Below are 25,419 nucleotides of genomic sequence, written 5' to 3' on the forward strand. Positions count from 1 at the left end.
CATGCAACATTTTTAAATGCCATTTTCTATGATAATTGTTTACTTATTTGGACTCTGAAGAAAACTTTTAAATATCATACATATATATAAGTGCAAAAGTAACTTTGTGCACCATTAATTCTGCTATAGAAATATTGATGTTTCCTTGTAAATACAATTATTTTGAGAATAAATCAGAAATTAAGTATACAGATAGATTAATTTTCTCAGATAAAACTCCAAACTAAGCAGTACAGTATTTTATCTTATATTAGACTGCTACTATTTATTTAAAAACAGGTTGGGGGGCAGTGAATAAGAAATACCTGGAAAAATAATTAATATGATGTACTCACACTGAACAGCCTGGGCTCCTTGGTGTGTGGATGAAAGCCCTTTTTTTTACAAGCAGAAACCTCAAGCATGCCAGCATTGGTGAGCCTGAAGATGCCAGTGCTGAATTTCAGAGTGAAAACAGGTAGAAAAATTAAGGATCATTTGGGCATTCCAGATGCTTTATTTGAACAGCACACACATACATATTTCTCAAATGGGATTGAGAACTCACAAACTAGGAATTCCACAGTGATTTTTTTTTTTTTTTTTAAAACCAGTGACTGGCCCAGAGGAGAGAAACCCAGGAGGAGGCAATGCTGCTGCTAGGAGCCTGCAGGACCGTTAAGGGGACAAGGCAAATAAGCTATCGTGTGTGACCCCACAGGAAAAGCCAAGGCCCCACCAGAGAGTTCCATGAGAGGAAATTACAAGTAGCAGATATTTCGAATTCTTCTAATAACGTTAATACAGATTATAGCAATAGTAAATATGTATTGAGTGCCTGCTGTGGTACCAGGCACTATGCTAAGCACTATATATAGACTATTATCTAATTTCATCTTTACATCCATCCCTGATGGGCAGGTATCAGGGATGAAGAGGCAGAGGCCCACAGTGGTCAAGTATCCTGCCTAACACAACACTTGAGGGGTGGAGCCATGATTTCCATATGAATAATCAGTGTCCCCAAAGCTAGAAAGGTTTTTTCTCAGCTAAGGCTAGAACATTTCTTATGGTAGAACATAATACAGTAGAAATAAGTCCTAAAAAGGCTAACTGGGATAGCATCCTTCTTAAATGTTATTCACTTCAAGGTCACGCTAACTGAAGAAAGAAAATCAGTAATTCTGCCACAGAATGGACCTTAAACTGCAGAGCTGTAGGTCGATGGCAGCTGACTGCCACCCATCCCTTTTTCCCGAGGGTGTTGTGTGTTTGCCAATCCAAGTACCACAACCTGGTGTCTGGACACACAGGAACCCAGGAGCCCTAGACAAAAGCCTTCTTTGGGCTCCCCTGAAGAGTCACACTTACTCTTGATGCTTTGGTGAGCAAACAATGGCAATGGCCTCTGGTAACATGAGTTGATAGGAACAGTGAGTATGAAGATCAACGCTGGATAAGAATGCAGTTTGAGTGGGATGCGTCTATAAATAGAAAAGAAGACAATCTTACTAGGATAGCTGTCTTAGGCAAGGCCACAGCTTATTTTAATAGAAAATTCTATTTATCTGTTTTTTAAAAATTATTTTTAACCATCAATCAAATAAGGGATTTTTAAAAAGGTTTTGCTGACATAATCCTTCCGTTTATGTATTCCTATTATTTGCTATTTTGGAATAACTACGACTTTGAGAAGAGGCTCCTAGAAGTGTTGGTGTACTTTCTTCTTTGGGGGAAAGAAAGAGCTGGAAATTAATTTGCTAGGGGCTTTAAATAGATTCTCATATAATTATCACAACTCATTTATGAGATACTTATTTGATTATCTGAATTTTACATACAAGGATCCCAAAACTAAGGGAGGTTACATAATGTGCCTGTGGTCACACAGCTGGTAAGGAGCAGAACTGTGATTGGAAACCCTGGGCACAAGATATGTATATACAACATTAGGAACATTAAAAGGAAGTTTTCACTAAATAGACCACATGTTGCTGTGTATCGTTTTGTGGATTGCCATTTCCTATAAATTGGAGAATGGGAGACTCCAAGTTGTTAAAGGTATTTGGGACTAATCTTGCATAGCAACTAAATATATGGGGAGGAAAAAAGGGGGATTATAAATTAAAAGAAATCTGCCAAGTTTCTGGCTACATACAAATGTGTTTATGCATGGTCAATCAGAGGTTCATATTTGAATATAAAAAATAAATGCACATCTAGTTATTTTAAAAATTCATATTAAGCCCTAATTACTCTTGAAAAAAAGAATGTGACTATTTTAATCATGAAACAAAGATTCTTGGCACCACTGTCTAGGTCCTGACTCCATTACTCACTAGCTATATGACACTGTGAAGATTACTTAGCCTTCTCTTGCCCATTTCATCATCTGTAAAATTGGGATAATATTTTCTGCATGGGATTGTTATGAAGATGAAATATGACAGTCCATTAAAACTCTTGGAACAGTGCTTAGCACACAGAAATAAAAGTTATTAGCTATTGTTACTGCTGTTGTTATTTTAATGTCTTTATTAACTAAAAGGCACAGATCCATAGTAGTAGCTAAATGTCTTTACACAAAACTATATTCTATTAAAGAAATGTAAGATTTTAGAACGATTTTTAGGCCAGGCATAGTGGCTCATGCCTGTAATCCCCACTTTGAGTGGCCAAGGTGAGAGGATCAGTTGAGCCCAAGAGTTCAAGACCAGCCTGGACAATATAGGTAGACTCCATCTCTACCAAAAAAAAAAAAAAAAGTTGTTTTAATTAACTAGACATGGTGGCATGTGTCTGTAGTCTCAACTACTTGAGGGGCTGAGGTGAGAGGAGCACTTGAGCCAGGGAGGTTGAGGCTACAGTGAGCTGTGATCACTCTACTGCACTCCAGCCTGGACAACAGAGCAAGACTCTGTCTTGAAAAAAAAAAAGCAAGAAAACGTTTTTTTCTGCTTTAATAGAATGAAGGCAAAATCAGATGATTATTTACAGAAAGGTACATGTTCTGCAAGGAAAAAAATAACACTTGGCCTATAAAAACTTAGATCAACAAAGGAATGGAAATTATCCTAACTTTTAAAATGCAAATCTTCAGTAGGGGGTACGAGTGGGAGTATCTGACAGCCTGTTATCTTACAAGGAATACCTTCTCTTTGTAAAATAGAGGCTTCTATGTCTTTGTGAGGAATTAAAAATTGTTCAAAGAAACTATAGTGCTGTGGAGGCAGCAAGCAGGTTATTATACAGACAAATCACTTTGCTTGTCAATTTATTTCCACACGGAATGCACACCACATGACCTGAGTCCTTCATTTCTGCCAAAAGGAATTATGTCTATTCCAATGAGAACAGTTTTCCTATGGGAGAATGAGGGTCCTATTCCTTCACTCTACGGAAATGAAAATGATGATGACAATGATAACAATGGCAGTAGATGCCATTTATTGCAACTGTATAATGTGAACTAATCACTTTCCATGAGTCATATCACTGAATTCTCACAGCAACAAGATAAGTGCTATTATTATCTCCATTTTGCAGGTGAGGAAACTGAGGTAAACAGGAAAGTGAGTAACTTGTGGATGCTCATAAAGCTAGTTAAACCAAAAAGTCCAAATTCAAATACATGTCTGTCTGATTATGTTTCAGACCTTTTTTCCCTATGACTAATTTGTATTTGAAAAAAGCCAGCTCTAGAATTTGTTGCTATTATTATACTTCATAAAAAACATCATAAAAAGTCATTACAATCACTGAGGTTCAGAAATGTAACATTTTTGTATTTTCATCCAACCACAATAATTTGATACGGTGAAATGAGTTTAACAAAAAGTCCTAGAATTCAAGAATTACGCTAAACCTATTGAACAACTCACCTTCATAATTGCGTGCGTTACGTTCACAGTAGGTCACGAGGGGAAAGTTTTTGTTTCTAATTTGGAAAATGTTTTGTTAGATAAACTAACATTGACTTGTCAATGTAAATGCATAATTTAATGGACTGTCACTCTTGCTAGAATTTGTTTTGCTTTAAAATGCATTCTTGTTACAGAAATCATGTTAAGCTAAATAATACAGCAATTTCCAGGCAAACTGTAATGCATATTACTTACTGTTAAGTAAAGCAAATACACATATGTAGAGTTTTACAAACTCTTCATTATAAATAATTTCTTGCATTTGAGAGGCAGTTTACACTTTTCAAAGAGTTTTCACACCTGGTATCTTGTTTCCTGTTTACAGAAATCCAGTCAGGAGAGAAGGCATTCATTAGCCTCACTCAGCCAATGAGGGAATCTGGAAACTAGGCTAGAAGTCCTGACCGATAGAACATAATAATTTACGGATGGAGTTGAGACTAAAGTCTCCTGTACCCTTCAGAACTGCATAATACCAAATGCTTAGGAAGTGTGTGTGTGTGAGTGTGCGCGCGCGTGTGTGTGTATGCTGCCCCTCCCCAGTGCTTCTCTATAAAGCAAGTAAAAATGATCATGTATCATTCCTCAAGGGCACTTGGAGGTCCCCAGAATGTGTCCTGGAAATTTTCTTGGCCAGTATCCCATCTCAGAGGGATGGCTTATCCCAGCCTGCTATGGTTTGAATGGTGGGGTCTCCACCAATATTCACGATGAAACTTAATCCTCAATGCAACAGTATTAAGAAGTGTGGTCTTTGGGAGGTGATTAATCACAAGGGCTCCACTCTAATGAATGGTATTAAGACCCTTGTGAAAGGGCTTAAGGTTGAAGGGAGTGCTCTCTTGCCCTTCTGCCTTCCACCCTGTGAGGACACAGCAACAAGGTGCCACTGGTGTCTAGTGAAGGCTGCTTGTGGAAGCTGAGAGCAGCCCTCACTAGACATCGATGCTGGTGCCTTGATCTTGGACTTCCCAGCCTCTAGGACCAGACAACAGAAATTTCTGTTCTTTTTAAATTACCCTATATCAGGTATTTTGTTACAGCAGCAAAAACACACCAAGACCAGCTTATGTGAGACTAGATCCAGCTTATGTGAGACTGAATGGAAAAAGTTTCCCTCAGCTGGATTGCACTATGGCTAGAAAGGATAGATTATTATCACCAATTATAACAGGTACAATTTTCTGAGTCCCTCAAAAAATGTGCTGTGAAATTCACCAATAGTATCTCATTTAATATGAAACATCCTGTGAAGTCAAGTATTACGATCTCCATTTTATGGACGATAAAACTGATGCTCAGATTACTTAATAACTTGCCAATGCTTCTACAATAAATTCTTAGCACAGCCAAGATTTAACCTCATGTCTATTTGACTGGCTCCTATGATGGCCTGGTGGATGTTGGAATTCAATGTTTTGGGCCCTATCCTCTTGCCTTACTCTGTGGCTGTTTATACAGTGATGCATACATAGTTTGCCTATCTGAGGGGTGTCAGGGAGTGTAGCTGATACATACAAACACGTTTAAAAGAAACATTTTCAGATATTTTCTTAAAATAATCTAATTTAGACCCACATTAATAGTTGTGTAGCCAAATCAGTTAACAAGTTGGCTAAGCCTTCACTAGGCTATGTAAAATCATCTAAAACAAATCACCTGATTTCCAAATGTTACTCTCTTTCTTCCCACATCTTTTAACTTTAGATGATACAAAACAGCAAAAGACACACGTTCTCCAAATCCAGATTTGACAGATTTAGACACAGTCTAACACTGAAAAACATGCCATAATATGATGAACTTTATTTTTTTAATATCTGTTATTCTTCTCTCTTTGCTTGACAACCACTACTTAAATGATGACCTTTACTACATTTGAAAAATTTAAAAAGAAGAAGCTATTTAAATGAAGCCAAACTTTTTCAAGGAGGAAAATAGCATGCCACACACAAATAAACTGAAACCCAAAAGGTCAAACGTACATGGATCCATCCTAGAGTGAGGAGATCATGTTGATCCTGCACGTTGAATAATTCCTCTACATTCTCCACGTCACAATAGTCTGGTCCCGCAGACTGCTTTGGCACAATTACATGAGTAATAGAAAATTCATTATGTGTCTAAAAAACAAGTAGCAGAAAGAATGACATGCATCTGACAGAAAAACAAAAAAAAAAAAACAAAAAAAACAACTGAACAGGAAGTGCAATGTTTAAGACTAAAGAGTCCCCCAATAGGGGTGTGTGTCCAGGTACAGGGACCACTTACATTATCCCTCCCTGTACCTGGACACACAACCGTTCCCAATTCAAAAACAAAGTCCCAACAGTAAAAATGGATTCTTTGCCAAAAGTTTGAGACTCAGTTGTTTGTAGCTTGAAACCCACTTTCACAATAGAAAACATAACATAAACAGGAATTTGCATGCCAGGCTTCTGTGGAAGTTTAGTTAATAAATGATGTCTTGATATATCTGTAATGGAAAAACTGAACAAAACAAGGACAAATTTGTTTGGAGGGGGAGATACTAGCTAAATAATTTTGTGGTGTTACCAAAAGGCATTTCTTGGGGTTGTGAAGGTTGATGGTTTTGTTTTTATATTACTAATTATATTTAACGTCACTTCAAGATTTAAGACATTCTTCGAATGTTACGAGGACTCACTAGGATCTTCTGTAATTAAGATAATGTTTTGGATTTGCAATCAGATAAAGAGAAAGGAAAAAACAAATTACTCCCCTTCGGCAAAAGATAAGAGTTGAGAGGAAGAGGGTTGTGAAGTGCCATGGGATCCTGAAGGAAGAGATGTTTGTGCAGTGAGAGGCTGTCTTCCCCCAGGCAGGCTGGCCTTTCTCTGTCCAGAGGACCATCCTCTCTCTAGCCTTAGGGCTTTCCTGCGCACTATGCACTGCTCCTTTGCCCTGATTTCAACTCTTCCCTCCATCCAACCTCCTTATTCTTCAGGCCTAGCTCAAACATCACTTCTCAGGGAAACCCTTCTCGACCCTTCAGACAAGGTTAGATTTATCAGTTACACACTCCCATGATTCCCTGCACTTGCACAGACAGCACTCAGCCCCACTTATCATTAGTCATCTGTCTGGGTCTTCACAGCATCATAAGTATCGTGAGGCAGGCTGTTGCAGGACACCAACTGCTGATACCCAGCACATTGTCTGGCACATTTAGATATTTGGTAAATGTTTGTCTGACAATGGAGTGAATGAATCACTAATGAATCAATAAATCAATCTGAATACAATAAATCTGAATACAATAAATCAATCTGAATGATGTGGGGGTGGATGCTTCAATAGCACACTGTCTCCTTAAGTGCAACAGAGGTGACTGTAGATGTCCATTCTCCTGTGCTTATGGCTTCCTCTCTCTTGGAGGGAAAGCGATGACAGAATACTGGAATGCAGGAGGAGATTGTGTACTGAATACAATGTAGTATTATTCAATAAAGCAGAGGTTCCTAAGCTAAATTTTGAGGACTGAAAATATACCTGGACCCAGATATATAAACTGGCACTCAAAACAGACTATGAAAGGACACGCCCAAAGAAACATTATTTATCTTTGTTATAGATAGGAAATTGAATCTCCTTTCTTTCATCTCCTTCTATTATGACATTGTCTGTCATCACATACTTATGATGACATCTTCCATAATTAAATATGTCCTTGCCTATACGCTTTTGTTGAAACTACTGCCTTAAACTAAGGAAACAATAAAATCCTAGTTTTATTCCATGTGTATCTCAAAAAGGACAGCAAGATAATACATGCCACAGATAAAGTTAATTATAGGAATGTATGTGAAGCTAACAATTGCTACAGTAACCAAAACAGCATGGTACTGGTACCAAAACAGAGCTATAGACCAATGGAACAGAACAGAGTACTCAGAAATAATACCACACATCTACAGCCGTCTGATCTTTGATAAACCTGAGAGAAACAAGAAATGGGGAAAGGATTCCCTATTTAATAAATAGTGCTGGGAAAATTGGCTAGCCATAAGTAGAAAGCTGAAACTGGATCCTTTCCTTACTCCTTATACGAAGATTAATTCAAGATGGATTAGAGACTTAAATGTTAGACCTAATACCATAAAAACCCTAGAAGAAAATCTAGGTAGTACCATTCAGGACATAGGCATGGGCAAGGACTTCATGTCTAAAACACCAAAAGCAACGGCAGCAAAAGCCAAAATTGACAAATGGGATCTCATTAAACTAAAGAGCTTCTGCACAGCAAAAGAAACTACCATCAGAGTGAACAGGCAACCTACAGAATGGGAGAAAATTTTTGCAATCTACTCGTCTGACAAAGGGCTAATATCCAGAATCTACAAAGAACTCAAACAAATATACAAGAAAAAAACAAACAACCCCATCAAAAAGTGGGCAAAGGATATGAACAGACATTTCTCAAAAGAAGACATTCATACAGCCAACAGACACATGAAAAAATGCTCATCATCACTCGCCATCAGAGAAATGCAAATCAAAACCACAATGAGATACCATCTCACACCAGTTAGAATGGCCATCATTAAAAAATCAGGAAACAACAAGTGTTGGAGAGGATGTGGAGAAATAGGAACACTTTTACACTGTTGGTGGGATTGTAAACTAGTTCAACCATTATGGAAAACAGTATGGCGATTCCTCAAGGATCTAGAACTAGATGTACCATATGACCCAGCCATCCCACTACTGGGTATATACCCAAAGGATTATAAATTATTCTACTACAAAGACACATGCACACGTATGTTTATTGCGGTACTATTCACAATAGCAAAGACTTGGAATCAACCCAAATGTCCATCTGTGACAGACTGGATTAAGAAAATGTGGCACATATACACCATGGAATACTATGCAGCCATAAAAAAGGATGAGTTTGCTTCCTTTGTAGGGACATGGATGCAGCTGGAAAACATCATTCTTAGCAAACTATCACAAGAAGAGAAAACCAAACACCGCATGTTCTCACTCATAGGTGGGAACTGAACAATGAGATCACTTGGATTCGGGAAGGGGAACATCACACACTGGGCTTATCATGGGGAGGGGGGAGGGGGGAGGGATTGCATTGGGGAGTTATACCTGATATAAATGATGAGTTGATGGGTGCAGCACACCAACATTGCACAAGTATACATATGTAACAAACCTGCACGTTATGCACATGTACCCTTGAACTTAAAGTATAATAAAAAAAAAAAAAAAAATAAAAAAAAAAAGAAAATTTGATTTGGCAACCAGATAGATTTGGAAATCTGAAGACCTATATTTCACACCATTTTTCAAATCAAAGATTTAATTTATAGGTTGATCTTTAGGACAAGTTTTTATAGAGTCTCTGAAATTTTACAATCTATTTTCTAGAAGGATCATTCCATTAATAATGACGGTAGTTTTATAAAGTTAATCTGTGTAATGTTAATTTCATAATACTGATAACTCTTAGCATGCTTTTATTCTGTTCCACTTATCAGAAGAAATCTAGTACTATTAAAAGTATCCTATGCAGATATACACACACACACACACACACACACATATATATATATATATATATATAAATATAAAGATCATACCAGTTTTCCACAGAGTATTCCACAGGTTTCTATTCCTCTCACTGTATTAGATTCTGCCAGCTGCAGAAATTTGTGGCAAAGATCTTTTGGCAAAACTACACATCGCAGTCCTTCAACCACTAAATCTAAGAAACAAAAAATGGAGAAAAGGCTAAAAAACAAATTGTATGTCCCATCTTTCAAAATTGTTATTGGCAAGCAGCTGCAGTTGGACATAAATTTCAAAAATAAAAGTATCAGGTGTTCCACTTTCCATATTTTATTTTAAAACTCTTAGAAGTAAACATTAACTAGAAGTAAAATTAAATTATGTATATAAATTATTTTATAAGCAAAGTGAGGAGGTACCAGCACTTTTACATGTTTGTACCTTGGGTCAACTACTTACACGTTATTTTATCTTTTGGCATGAAGCAAATATAGGGTTAAATGCATAGGCTGCGTAGAATGCATCTCATACCTCATAAGACATATGATAAATATTGTGTTTTACCACGTTACTTATATCTTTATGAAAGTTGGTGATCAGCAAGTAAAAGCACAACATTTTGGTACACAATTAGCAGTAAAGTAACTTTAAAAATGGTTGCCTATTATCACTAATTTCAAATAAATGGGAACACAAACTCCATCTGACAGTGTCTGTGAAGAAGAATTCTGTATTTTGGAAACCTGCCAGCACTGATCTGGCAGTACGGAGCAGCACCAATTCTTGCAGAAACACACAGGCCATTTGGAGGTTAATTATCTATGTGTATGAGATTCTCTCAGTCTAAGGATGATGCTAAACATACTGAGTATAAACATTCATTGCTGAGCAAAGGTCTGGATAAACAATTTTCTCAACACCTTTTCTCTTCAGAAAGATGGATGTATTTAAGATGTATGTATTTCTTAGATAAAATACATAGAAGACAAAAGTACTTGAAATTCTTCTCATTTAAAATCTCTTCAATGACAAAATACTTCCCATTTATGATAGAGTCTCTGCTCTATCGGGGGCATCATATTTCCTGAATTTTCAGGTTATATATAGTAAAAGCCAGAGAGTATTGAAAGGCTAGTTCTGTCATGCATACCATATTATGCAGGGGTCCTACTACAATTAGTAATGAATTGAGGAGGACCCTCCCAGAAGCTATAGAAATATGGTTCCATCCGATGAGCCTCAGTGTCTCACGGGGGTGCATTTCATCACTTACTCTGAACAGCACTTAGAGTAGCGGCTGGCGTTAAGGCCCTGTTTACAGGAGGAGAGTGGCTAGCATAATTGGTTGCATCACTTTTATTAGGTTGATCTGCAAATACATTCAGCAAGGAACTGTTCTGGTGTGTGGAAAAGCAGGACAAAGCGCTCCCATCAATTTGCTCCGACAGCCCCGAGGTTTGCTGACTTCGCATCTGACCTCGGGCTAACTCTTGCTTCTTGAGTTGATCTTCGAAAAACAGAAATTGCTCCGATTCTAGCTGCTGCTGGCGCATCTGAGCAATCCGCTTCCTTTCTGCCTCTATCAATCTCTGATGCTCCAGTTTTTTGAGAATTTCAGCTTTATATTTGTTCTATAAAGTGTGGCAGCCAGAAGAGAAGGTTAGTTTCCAAGGAAAAACACTGAACTGGAATTAGACATTTTCAGTCTTCAAGCAGACAGAGAAAAGGCTAGATACTTTGATATACCCACAGCGACACTCAGGGAACAGTGAGAGAAATACATAACATCAGGGCAAGAGCCCTTGATCTGATTAAGATAGCAGTTCTAAATCCACTGATATTTTACTAGAGACACGCCATGACAATCAGGATCCCTCCATTCCCTTATGCTTTTAAATACTGGAAAATCAACGTTAAGGTTGTTTGCTCAGTCAGACCGACAAGACCATATGAAACAAAATACCTCACCCCTACTGCACTTTCAATATAGTGACCACTAGCCACATGTGGTTATTTGAACTTGATTAAAATTAAACAAAATTAGAAATTCAGCACCTCAGGCACACTAGTCACATTTAAGTACCCAGTAGCCACATGTGGCTAGTGGGTACCATATTGGAAAGTGTCAAACAGAACATTTCCATCATCACAGGGTGTTCTATTGAACAGTGCTGCCCTAGAAGCTTTTGCATTTGTCTCTAGAACTCATACTCTGCTGGAAATTTATGGATAAGAAGGAATCACTAAAAAAAAAAAAGGTTATTAAAATGTGTTCCAACCTTCTGTCACCACTAACCAAGAGTTTTGCTAAAAATGAGGAGTCCCAAGCTCTCCAGTCCTAACAAAATATTCAGGCTTATTAGGTCAGATAATATGAAGTATTAATGCAGAAACACACAAGTGTGTTTCAAGTGATTTTGATAGAAGCTAGATTTGGGAGCTACCGTAAGATGGCGGCAGCATAGGGGACACAGCGTATAGCTGCACATTCAGGTGCATACAAATCACCCTGGGGCTAACTGCAGTTGCAAATCCTGATTCAGAAGGTCTGGGATGGGGCCTGAGATTCTGCATGTCTAACAGTCTTCCAAATGATGCTAATGCTGGCTGAAGCAAGGGCTCACAGGCATCGCTGTTCATCTCTCTTAGGCTCAGTCCTGCTATTCTAACCCCACAGAGATTTCTACCTGGGACACTACCATGGGCTATGAAGTGACTGGTATCAAAGGCAGAACATGCAACAGCTGCAGAGCCTGTTCCTCCCAGGAAGATCATGAAGAGGAAGATCATACACATTGCCGACTGTGGAAGGGAGACGAACTGGGTTTTCATCTGCCTTGCTGTTGCTTTGTCTTACCCTCCAAGATCATTTCTATCTTTCATATTTCAAGTCACATTATTAATATACACACTTCAGGGACATTTCCAATTTCAACATTCCCTCTACCACTTCGTTAAAACTTACCACTCAAATAAGCCTTCCACCTTTGCCCATAGAAAGTCAAAAAGCTCAATGAGCATTCTCAGAGCTGATGAGATTGAACTGAAGTGGGAGTCAGTGAAGGTGGTAACTTCCAAAGCAAATAAAACACAAACAAAAAAGCAAAATAGCTTTATAATAATGCTATGTTGAATGTGAGTATCCGATACACTGACTGGCCAATTTCTTCTTCCAATGCCTTTCTGCCTCTCAGGCATTATCATAATGTTCACTGTTTATTCATAACAATCCAGAAGCCACCACTTTTGGGTGATACAATTACATTTCAACCACATGGTTAGCTGTTATTCCATCTCAAAGCAATCCTGACTGTAACATTCTAAGAATCAAATTCACATTTCTGAGGCCTACATCATTAGGCACATCAAAAACCATATACTGCTCTCTCTACCTCCTACTGGCTGTTCATCTAGCAAAAGAGCAGCCATCTGGCTCAAGGTTACATTGGCAAGAGTTGATCAAAAAGTTCTACTTAAATCGCTGTAGGAAATCTCTTTTCTAACACATTGCTTTGTTAAATGTTGTAGGGAAATAGAAATACCACATTGTTGGTGCAACTGCTTAACCTGGATATCAGCATAAATTTTGTATTGGTTTCACATCACTGCATCTTTAATTTTTAATTTAAATGCACAGAACATTTCAAAAACTCATCATATAAAAATGAAATTCAAAAACACTTGTACATAAAATAGTCATGAAATAAATGTACCAAATGAACTTACTTTGCTTTGCAAATATTCTTGGTATTCCACATTATATTTCTTTAAAAGGTCGTTTTTCAATTCATCTGTCCTTGGGAATGCAATCTCCTTCAGTTTCTTTTAAAATATATATATACATATTGATTAGTGGGATTTTCAATACACTCTTTCAGATCATCAGGTGAGAAAGAAAAACAGCTGGTAGGTGTGTTGCAAATAAAGTCATGAGTAACCAAAGATGGTGGCAGAAAAATAAATCTTTTTTATGGGTCCAAAATATAACTTTCCAGCAGAAAAGAAATACTATTATTCCTTTTGTAAGAACTTTATTGGCCCCACTGATTAGATAAGCATTTTGTTATAGCCCAATGCTATAAAAAGCAAATAGCTAGAACTTCGTGGCTACCTTTTTGGTACCCCATTTTTAGACAGTGAGTTTGAGATCAATCATTCGTTCTACAGTACATAAATCATGTAGCATCAGAATTAGAAGGCATGTGAGAGAATATATGGTGGATAGGGATTTCTACACATGCTAGACTGTAAAAAGAACAGCTGGGGCACTTTTTGTAAAAATACAGATTCCCAAGCCTAATCCAGATCTACTGAATTAACACCTAGAGAAGCGGTCTGGGAATCTCAAACAGCTTCCTCAGAGATTCTTAATGGCAGGAATATCTGGGAATTCTTATAAAGTCCAACTACCTCTTCCTTTTTAGAGGTGAGGAAGCAAAGGCCTGGAGAGATTGAAAGTCCTGTTCGGTATCATGCAACCAGCTAGGGCCCATGTAGGACTGGAACTCAAGTCTCCTGACTCTCTAGCTCTTTCACCAAATTTCAATTCTCTTAATCCTTTGTCATTCATTTATGTATTTATTCATATATCTATTCAATAAGCATAAACAAGGGAAATGTATATGGTTTTGGAGAATTTTTCTCCTACAAAAAAAAAAATAAGCATAACCCTAAATTATAGTACATGAGTCACCTTGACAGCCTGGCACCTTTGGTTTCCAAACAGAACTCTCTGAGGTTGAATGAACAAGAGAATTAAGGGGAAGTGTTACACAAAGACATGACAATAAATGATACTTCAGGTAAGCGACTGTAGACATTAAAAAAGTTGACTGGGCGTGGTGGCTCATGCCTGTAATCCTAACACTTCAGGAGGCAGAGGCACACAGATCACCTGAGGTGAGGAGTTCGAGACCAGCCTAGCCAACAAGGTGAAACTCCATCTCTATTAAAAATACAAAAATCAGGCTGGGCGTGGTGGCTCACGCCTGTAATCCCAGCACTTTGGGAGGCCGAGGCGGGTGGATCACTAGGTCAGAAGTTCGAGACTATCCTGGCTAACATGGTGAAACCCCGTCTCTACTAAAAATACAAAAAAATTAGCCAGGCATGATGGCGTACACCTGTAGTCCCAGCTGCTGGGGAGGCTGAGGCAGGAGAATGGCGTGAACCTGGGAGGCGGAGCTTGCAGTGAGCCTAGATCGTGCCACTGCACTCCAGCCGGGGTGACAGAGCGAGACTCTGTTTCAAAAAAAAAAAACAAAAATTAGCTGGGCATGGTAGCAGGTGCCTGTAATCTCAACTACTCAGTAGGCTGAGGCAGGAGAATTGCTTGAACCCGGGAGGCGGACATTGCAGTGAGCTGAGATTGTGCCACTTCACTCCAGCCTAGGTGACAGAGCAAGACTCTGACTCAAAACAAACAAATAAATAAATAAATAAATAATGTAGATGACCATTTGACAAAATCTGCATTTTGCTTATGCATCCTCAGGTCTGAAAAGACTCATAGGAAAGCCTTTATTTCATTATTTGGTGAAGTGTTTTTCAAAAATTATTTAAAATTTCATGCTACAATTGGCTTTGTGTGCATGATTTTATCTTCCTTCATATAAGACCAACACAAGCTATTAAAGACAAATAAATGGGAAACATTGTAAATGTTTATTTAAAAGAATATATTCACAGCTAGACATAACCAAAATTATAGATATAGCAGTTATTGGTGATAAAAAAATCATTTAAAAATTGATGATAAATTGCAACACTCCTTTTCCTTGATAATATTTTAGCCTTCTACCTCCTGCTTCCCCCACAACACTTTATAATCTATAGTTACAGTTCTATAAGATGTTAATAGCTAGAACTTCGTGGCTGCCTTAATAACTAACACTAATTTTCGAACAGTTATTGAATTCAGGGCTGTATAAAATAATCAAAAGCAGCCAAAATGACTGTCTGAAAAAAGTTCGGAGAAATATACAACATTCTCTTAATCTCTGGGAGAGATTATTGTAAAATAATTCCTTCTTCACACCATTAGGTAACATTTTTTCTTTTCTTCTTTTCCCCCAGCATCAATTAGACAAACCACAGTGGCTCAGTGATGATCATTAAACGTCTAAGAAAAAAATCGAAACATCATGGTTAATGGAATGAATTTCTCGTGCTCAAACTCTCAAGAGAAAGAGAAAGGGAAGGAAGGGGAAGGATGAATCAATAATGGATACTTATAGAGCATTTGATTCCACAGTGGATAAGCAAACCCATAATACCTTCATAATATCCTGCTTTTCAGGTACTGCACATTGCTGGTAATCTCGATGGTTAGGAAGCTTTTCTACAAATAAGCTAAGAAAGAGAAAACATGTTCTTAGCATTATGTAACAGCAAAAGCTCAATAATGGTTTCTAATAAGGGAATGAGCATCCTTTTTCAAAAATGACATGTTTAATAACCTATTTACCTACAGTCTTTCCGTCTGCCTTTTCACTAAAGTCTGGCATGAGTATTATTTTGGTATTAACAGTTAAGCTCAACAAACTAAGCACCAGAGCTAACAAGGTTAAGGTCAGGGTACTCTCTAAACAGATCAAGTCGTTTGATCTTTCTCAGGTACTGCATGCTTAACCCCAAAAGAGCACCACCTTACTTTTGTGTACTGCTGGCAACATAGAGAATCACATAAAAGTATCAGAGCATGGAAAGAGTGATGTAAATTCCTTCTCACTCTTGAAAAAACTCAAATGACCACTGATGAACCAGCAGCGCCATCATGTGTGTATCAAAAAACTCTTAACTGAAAACTCGTAACTAAGAAAAGTGACAACCAGAATCCCTAGTGAATTAGGAGGTGCTAATTAGGAATTCATTATTTTTCATCACCATTTGAGGAACAAGAGACAGCAGCAGTGAAAGGAAATTCCTACAGGAAACCAGGTGCATCGCTTCCAGGTAAAGTGAAGAAACTGCTACCACAAGGGCAGGGAATTCTCTTTTTTATGTACCGATGTATCCTCAGCCTGAAGAGTAGAATCCAGCTCGTAATAAGTGCTCAATAAATATTTGCAAAATGAATGAATAACCCTTCCTTGAAAAATCATAATGAGCTGTAAATGCTGTTTCTGATCAAATAATATGCCTCATACTTACTGATTCTGTAAACCAAATAATACACACATATACTCATCATTTAATTTCCTCTGATGACAGTCTATAGGTTAGACAGATATGTTAGAGTAATTCCCATTTTAAATGAGAAAATTAAGGCTTAAAGAAGCTTTAAAAGTTGTTAGCTATCTAAGACTTTATAAATAGAATAAATTCAAAGACATTTAGAGCAGAGGGGACCTCAGATATTTTCTCCCATAAATATTTCATTTGTAGATGATGAAGTAAGGCCCAGGAAGAATGAGTGAATTACAAATTATCACACAAGAGAATTCAAATATTTTGATTACACAATAATTCTGAGATATAGGGGCCTTTTCCCTTTCACCAGGCTCACAATTACATAGGAACATATGCAAGATCAGAGCAGAAGGTGAAGAAGAAATATTATTAATTGGTAACTTATTCAGAAACAAAATTTATTAGAAAAGTTCAGCTATCAATGGTGGAGAATAACTTCTAATTTCATATTTATTACCTGACTTTCTAAAAACAAGTGGTTTTCCCAGGTAGGGTAAATACTGCCAACCATTCTCTAAATTTTCAAGTTCAGTAACTTGGATAAAATGCAGATCTCAATTTGTATACCATGCAAACCACCTTTAATTTTGCCCTTAGTAGAATCATGGAAGGCAATTTTTAAAATATTGTATCTTTCAACTTCTTAAATGTTCTCAGGCTAATCCCCTGACTAAGCTAGTGAAATTATATGTGAAATAAGCCAGGCACAGAAACACAAACACTGCATGATCTCACTTATAATGTAGAAGGAATCTAAAATAGTTGAATTTATAGCAGGGCAGAGAGTAGTAAGGCGGCTATTAGAGTTCCAGTGGGTGAGGATAAGGTAAGGGGTGAGATGTTGGTCAAAGGATACAAAATTTCAGTTAGACAGGAGGAATAAGTTCAGGAGGTCCAGTGTATACGATGATTATAGTTAATAACAATGTATTGCATAATTATGCAGCTTGGGTCTGGCACAGTAGCTCATGCCTATACTCCCAGGACTTTGGGAGGCCAAAGCAGGAGGATCACTTGCATCCAGGAGCTGGAGCTCAGCCTGGGCAACATAGTAAGATCCCGTCTCTACAAAAATAAAAAATTAGATGAGCATGGTGACACATGCCTGTACTCCCAGCTACTTGGGAGGCTGAGGTGGGAGGATCACTTGAGCCTGGGAGGTCGAGGCTGCAGTGAGCTATGATTGTGCCGCTGCACTCAGCCTGTGCAACAGGGAGGCCCTGTCTCAATAAAAGGTCTGTGAGGTAATAAATGTGTTAATTGGCTTGACTTGGTCATTCTACAATATAAGCATATATGTATCAAAACATGTTGCACACCCACAATATATATATATAATTTTTGTCAATTTAAATCAAATTAATAATAAGCTAGCAAAAGTAATCGACATGTGACTTTCAATTAAAATAAAAAAACAGAAGGTTCAGCTTAGAAGATATAATTATTGATAACAGGACATCCTTTCAACTAGTAAGTTACCAGATTTATAGTAAGGCAAGTCCAAGTCCCACTTCCGTTAACTCTTCAACTAGGATATGGCACTAACAAATATCTGTCTAATAGGAAATTTGATAGCTTGATATGGCTGTTTTGATGTAGCCACTTTTACTCAACATTTTGACAGCTCTTTTGCACATAGTGCTCTTCACAGCCAAATAAAATGTTTTTAAAAAAGAAATAATAAATGCTATATGAAACTTGAACGAGTTTCCTGAACCTATCCATGAACCTGAATCAGATCTTTCCTGTATCTCCCAACTTGTCCCCCAGACTCAAACCACCAAATCAAATTTTTTTAATGTTGATGACATGTTCTAGGTGCTTTAAGTAGAGCTGCACTGTAGTTCCTGCTTTCATAAAGCTTCAGTTTCTGTCGGGGAAAATCGCATGAAAAAATAAATTATATTTATGAAGAGTGAAGCATGTATTAAATAGATTATTGTGCTGGCCTTGGAGCCTCCTGCCTTCCCTGACCCTAAGCGTCAGACATGGTGTTGGGATGCCTGTGAGTACATTAGTTGGTAATTTAAAAACCTGAACATTTAAAGCTCCTAGAGATTGTGCAATTGATCTGAATATGAAAACATTACTGATACTCAAACTGCCACATCAAAATAACTATGTAAATATTTTTCCAATTTTCTCACTTCAGAGGCCTTTAAAAAACTTACGTTATAAATTTATTATAAAGAACAAAGGCATTTTCCAAATTTCCTTCTTCCAAATACACAGACGCCATCCTCTCCATCTCTACTCCAGACCTAAAGTAACGTCGTGGAGTGATGTCTTCACTGATGGTGATATTACAACCAAGTTTGCTTAGGGCACGGACTCGTTCTTCTGGGCTTAGGGAAACATCTGTATGGTCAGGCATAGCAGCTAACTTTTTCTGCAAAGCAAAATTTAAATCTCTGATTAATTGCTGATTATAGTAAGAAAAGGATATGACTAATATTACAGATGTATTTTCTTTATGAGGAACCTAACACCATCATCTAAGGAAATCTTTTCATAAGTTAATGATATGATCAAAGTAAAGCATTTCTGGGTAAACATATGGTTTATACAACAAAAAGACAAACCTCCAGGATAAACATACAGTTTTATTGGAGTGGGATCTCACTTTAGGTTTCAGGGTACAATTATCTGGAAGTTCCAGGGTATGCAAATGTTTCAGGTCATTTTAGGTAAAATATCATTGCTCCTCATATCCCTGTGCATGCTTCTATCTGGGATCATGTGAAGCAGGTCATAAGATGAATTCCTGCCATTGTAGGGTTCATGTCAGTCTACTCTGAACGGTCTCCAAGGAGGTAACTTGGATTCAAGTTACTGTAAAGATTCAGTTCTATTCCAGAATAAGTGTTGTTTAGTAAGAAGTTTTCAGGGCCTCTCTGCATCTTCGTTGAGTTAAAAAAACAAAAAACAAAACAAAACAAAAAAACTAAAAAACACAAGTAACTACTGGAGAAACCTTTTCAAGCATAAGGATGCCCCTCCCATTTTTTTTAAACATAAAAAGAATCTCAGACCTCCGTATAATAGTAATTACACTGTTAAATTAGTTCTTAACCAAGAAAATAATGATATGTTACTAAGAAATGTCAGTGATAGTAATTTGAATTTTATTAATAAAAACAGCGTCTATACACTTTTGGTAAAGCACAGAACATACACAATTCAGAATGATTATTCAATAAAAAGTCAGTGCTTCAGAAAGGAAATTTTCTCTGTTAAGTGCCAGATAGCAAGTATCTTAGGCTCTGCTAGCCATATAGTTTCCATTGCAACTTGAATTCAGCTCTCAGCATGAAAGTCACCATAAACAATATGGAAAAAAATGACCCTGGCTGTGTCCCCCCAATTTTTATTTATAAAAACAAGCAGGTGGTTTGGCTCTTAGACCATAGTTTGCTGACCCCTGCTTTAGATCAGCATGTTTCAAAGCATGGTCCATGTACTGGCAGCATCAGCATCAACTGGGAGTTTCTTATAAATGCAAATTCCTAACTGGTCTCACCTCAGACCTACAGTCAGGATCTCAGGATCTCTGGAGTTAGGCTGGAGAACTAATGCTTTAATCCATCTTTCCAGAGGTACTTATGCATGCACAGTTTGAGAAGCAAGGCTTTAGACCAACCACTTCCACCATTGCTGGATGCTCCCAGAACAGAGTGAGCCTAGAGCAAATTTAGCTTCTCAAGGCCTCCTTGGTCAGTTAAGGGTAGGCTGCAAGTCTGACTACTGTGTGGGTGGAGCACTTAATTCAGGTCTGTAGAAAGCTATGAAAGAAGTCAAGGTAAGCATACTTTTAGTCTAGCCATGAATTACTGAGCCACCCTTCAGGGGCAGGGCATAGTGAATTAGATATCTGGAGTTCTTCCAGTGACATCTGGCCTACTTTGGTGGTAAATGTATAGCCAATAGAACCCTAGATATCTGAAATGATTCTTGGTCCTAAAGGTTTAACATGTAACCAGAGACCCATAAACTTGTTTCTCAAGGCTTCATTAAGTAAGAACCATACCATGTCCCTTGTACGTTTTATTATATGGCTTCACCACATCAAAGACGGAAATTGGAGTTCTGAACTATAAGCCTCAGGCTTCAGTATATGGTCTTTTCCAGTTGAGATGTCTCAAATCCTACGCAATCCATCCACTTTTCCCTAACCACACTCACCTATAGAACTCAACAGCACCAAAAGAAAATATTGTCATTTGACCACAGATAATTGCTTCAATGACATCAGAAAATTACTAGAAAAAAAAAATCTATGAAAATCAGAATGTCTTCAAAGGGGGTTCCAGCCTCTCATATGTATAAAAGTAATGTGTTCATATTTTACTACTATATAGTCCATACTGAGTTATAATTATTTCTGTACAAATGTGTCCGATCCCTTATGAACTCCTTGGGGTTTTAAAAGGGATCACTTTCCATTTATCTCTGTTCCCTGTAGCATCTTCCCTGCCACATATGTGATAATAAGTATATCAAATAAAAGAGAGAAAGAAGTGAGAGAAGGAAGCAACAAGAGATTATAATTAGTTTTTTCCCTGAAAATGAAAATTAGATTGATTTTCCTCTTCTAAATGGTCCTATCCTTCCCAAATTTAAAATTGATTTCAAAGATAAGCTAGAAAATAACCTAAAGTCTTCATCAATCTATAGTATTTTTTTTTTTTTTTTTTTTTGAGACAGAGTCTCACTCTGTCACCCAGGCTAGAAGTGCAGTGGCGCAATCTCAGCTCCTGCAACCTCCACTTCCCGGGTTCACCCCATTCTCCTGCCTCAGCCTCCCAAGGAGCTGGGACTATAGGCGCCCGCCACCACACCCAGCTAATTTTTTGTATTTTTAATAGAGACAGGGTTTCACGGTGTTACCAGGATGGTCTCAATCTCCTGACCTTGTGATCTGCCCGCCGTGGCCTCCCAAAGTGCTGGGATTACAGGTGTGAGCCACCACACTCGGCCAATCTATAATATTTCATTTGCATGCAAGCTTCTTGGATGAAAACACAAATTTTCCAGATACAAAGACTTTGTGTTCATTTTCACAGTGACATATACAATAAAAATTTTAATTATTGTTATATAATGTTCTAGAAAAACACAGAAGACATCTCATAAGGATGACTCCTTCCTCTGAAGAGGTGGAAATGGGTCAGTCTTTATTAACCATAGTGGAACAACAACATGGGGACAGAAAATGAAAACATTTCTGCAACTGTCTACTTTCCAAACATACTCTGAAGACAACTAAGCTCTGTGCAGGACTTTCTTGGTCAAGAAAAAAACATCAGGTCAGAACCTATTTCAGTACAAGAACCAGGCCCTCTCTTTCTTTATGTCCTGGTGCTAGTCTCTGTGTGTACAGGGTATTTAGTATACTGCAGCCCATGGGGCTACTGGTACAAGGTCGCTGTGAGTGGTTGGGAAGAGTCATCGGGAGGAGGAAAATGGGAATGACAGTTTCCATTTATTGTACCATCCTGGTAGGCTAGGAGCATCAAAAAATATTGTTTCCAATTGTCATTGGGCAAAAAGTACAAAATTAGGGCCATGGAGATTACATAATGTGTCTATATTCACACTCAGAGACTGATCTAGGACACAGAATAAGCCCATGTGATGTAGCTAGAGAAAGTGTGCACAGTGCTGGGCAGTGAGGGGAAAAGTGAGAACAAGAGCTTCAAGTACAAAGACATTTACACAAGGATCCAAAGCAATACCTAGGTGTTATGTATGTTTTTCTCAGCTAACGCCACACAAGGTGAGCCTCCAATTTTTATCTATATAAAGAAGCTGAAACACAAAGAGTTTTAAGTAGCTCCTCAGATATCAACTCTGAAATTCTTCTCTCTGGTGTTTTGCCAAAGGACTACACTCCTGGAATCTAGCTAGATAAACTAAAATTTTAGACTTTTGTGGAAAATAAAAAGTATTTTTAAGTCTTACAAAGATAGCTTTATTAGTCACTTCCTCAAAGGAGACAACCACACAGATGGATGAAAAACTACAAGTGCTAAACTTCTTAAAGTAATTGTGACTCATTTCACATTTGTATGTTTCTGTTCTTCTTTTTGGGCTTTCCAACCAAATGTTAGATATCAGCTGGTGCGACCTACCAGAGAATTCACAGTAAAAGGCTGATCCATGCTGTCTTATCTGTGAAATGAGGATGTTCACTGTTTCTTCTCAATCACTTCATCTGTTTCAAAAACAAGAAGCAGAACTAAAGTTATTTTTTGAGACCCAAGTTTGAAATCCCAAGTCCCAGGGTTATCTCTGCCTCAGACAAACAGGAACAAATGGAAATAACTTATATAACCTTAAGTTATAAGTTCAGAGTGTTCAGAGAGACTGTGGGAAATCTCTTCCTGAAAATATAAAACTGCAAGTGATTATGGTTTCTCGAAGCTGACCTTTGAAAGTGAAAGTGTGAAAATAATTAACATTTGACTGGCACCCGGTATGAATCTTCTGGGGGATATCTTACTTAGAACTCTATGCAAAGTTATAAAGTAGGTTCGCTTTCTTCAAAGGAATAAAGAAGATCATATTGATTATGAGTATGGACTGTTAAACTCAACCTTAGAACTATGACAGGCAAAATTCTAAGATAGCTCTGTGATTCCTGCCTCTTGATATCTGTCAGTTTGTATAATCCTCTCTGCTTGAGTGTGGTTAAGACCCGTAATTGGCTTCTAACCAACAGAAGATAGCAAAGGTCATGTAATATTATTCCCATGATTATGTTGAATCATATGGCAAAGATGAAGAGATATTGTAAATATATGAGTCCCCCCTAATAATGTTAAGTTAATTAAAAGAAAAATTATCCTGAGTGGTCTGGTTCTAATCAGGTAAGACCTCTAAAAGAAGTAGATTCTCTCCTGTTGGCCTTAAAGACTCAGCCACCACAAGTTCTAAAGCTGCAAGGAAATTAATTCTGCCAATGACCACACAAGCTTGGAACATGACTCCAAGCCTCTGATGAGACTCTAGCCCATCTCAACAAGTCAGCTGCTGCCTTGTGAGACCATGAGCAGGGGACCTAGATAAGCTGTGCCTAGACTCATGACCCAAAAAGCAGCAAGATAATACATGTATATTTAAGCCATTAATTTCATAAAAATTTGTAAAGCAGCAATAGAAAACAAATACGCTTAGCTGTGTGACTGTAGGGAAGTTATGTAGACTGTCTGCGCATCTACAAAATCGGTGAAACAGTGATTCCTACATCACATGGTTGTGCTAGGATCAAATGAGTTAGCACATAAAGTCCTTAGAGTATCAATAGTTCCCAGCATATAGTCAATATTTTATCAATGTTAGCTATTATTAGAATCTTTATTTTATAGTTGAGACAACTGAGGCTCAGAGAAGTCAAGTGAATGTACCTAAGTTCAAATATTAATTCAATAAATGTTAGTAATTCCCACCCTTTTTATGCTCGTTTAGGTCAAGCTCTGCCTCACCACTTTCCACTTCTAAATTTATTTTGTCCTTTATACCCCACTCATCACTTAGATGACTTTGAACATGGATCATCTCCTGACTTCCTCATTTAGGAAACAAGGGGTTAAGATGGATTATTTTCAGTTATAATATTCAGTGATTCTAGAAATCTCAGAAGTAGATCAATCAACACCTCCAATGCTATTTTCTGGCCTAAATCCATGGTGGAGGAACCCTTCAAGAAAAATTACTCTTGTATTCCAGTCTTTCTCCTCCACTGTCTCCAGTAATCCCTGGGGTAAACACTGAACTCTAAGCCTGCAGGCTACAAAAATGCCCAAGAAAGAGAAAACATGGTTCATCACAGTGCAGTTTAGAAGTCGAGTTAACAATTTTGGCACCACTGAATGTAGGCAATACCAACTGAGGAATTAAAACTTCTCAGTGAGAAGAAGTAAATCAGGAAAAGACGTTAAAAGAATTAAAAAGACAGAGCAAAGGTTTATGGGGAATGTGAAGCCGGGGAGGGAGGGGAACAAGGAAACACTAGTAAGTCATTTATTAGGACCTTATAAAAGAGTAGAACTGGCCAGACACAGTGATTCACACCTGTAATCCCAGCACTTTGCGAGGTCGAGGCAGGCAGTTCACCTGAGGTCAGGAGTTCAAGACCAGCCTGGGCAACATGGTGTAACTCCGTCTGTACTGAAAATACAAAAATTAGCCAGGTGTAGTAGTGCACACCTGTAATCCCAGCTACTAGGGAGGCTGAGGCAGGAGAATTGCTTGAATCCATGGGGCAGAGGATGCAGTGAGCCGAGATCACGCCACTGCACTCCAGCCTGGGTGACAGAGCAAGACTCTGGCTCAAAAATAAAATAAAATATAAATAAAAAAGAGTAGAATTATTCTTTTGATGATTGCTCAGATTCATAAAGAGAGAGCATAGACTTTAAAAAGTTGAAAATACTAGGATAGGGGCTTTTAAACTTTACTGCATCTAAAATCACATAACCCTGAGATCTGTTTAAAATACAGTTTCCTAAGACCCACTCTAAGGATTCTGAATCCATCGGTTTTAAGCCCTCAAGTAGGTATTGTCAGATATGGCCCAGTGATTCCAACACATGAGGTTTCCAAACAATACTTTGACAGACACTGCATTTCAGAATGAATTAAGCAGGATTCTTAGTTGCAGGCAAAGGTCTGACTCTTGAATTCACAGAAGGATAACGAAGAAACACAAACTTCTAGGAGGGCCAGAGAAATCAGGTTTGGAAGCTACATATCCAAGAACACTGCCCCAGACTACACA

At 37.9% G+C, this 25,419-nt stretch overlaps 1 protein-coding gene across 2 annotated transcripts in view; it reads right to left on the reverse strand.

The window, feature by feature from the left end:
* STAMBPL1 (STAM binding protein-like 1) overlaps positions 1-25,419 on the reverse strand; it is a 98,764-nt gene that overhangs the window by 53,923 nt on the left and 19,422 nt on the right. For both annotated transcript variants that reach the window (XM_011947876.1, XM_011947878.1), the window contains exons 2-10: positions 22,772-22,854; positions 18,812-19,029; positions 15,725-15,800; positions 13,176-13,271; positions 10,723-11,080; positions 9,521-9,645; positions 5,888-6,025; positions 1,351-1,463; positions 336-435 (exon numbers count right to left, since the gene is read on the reverse strand). In XM_011947876.1, coding sequence (XP_011803266.1) covers positions 336-435; positions 1,351-1,463; positions 5,888-6,025; positions 9,521-9,645; positions 10,723-11,080; positions 13,176-13,271; positions 15,725-15,800; positions 18,812-19,029; positions 22,772-22,801 — 1,254 coding nt within the window. In that variant the 5' untranslated portion in view covers positions 22,802-22,854. The remainder of the gene's footprint in view (positions 1-335; positions 436-1,350; positions 1,464-5,887; positions 6,026-9,520; positions 9,646-10,722; positions 11,081-13,175; positions 13,272-15,724; positions 15,801-18,811; positions 19,030-22,771; positions 22,855-25,419) is intronic.

Source organism: Colobus angolensis, unplaced genomic scaffold, assembly GCF_000951035.1.
Source record: "Colobus angolensis palliatus isolate OR3802 unplaced genomic scaffold, Cang.pa_1.0 Scaffold270, whole genome shotgun sequence".
In the NCBI taxonomy this organism is placed as follows: Eukaryota; Metazoa; Chordata; class Mammalia; order Primates; family Cercopithecidae; genus Colobus; species Colobus angolensis.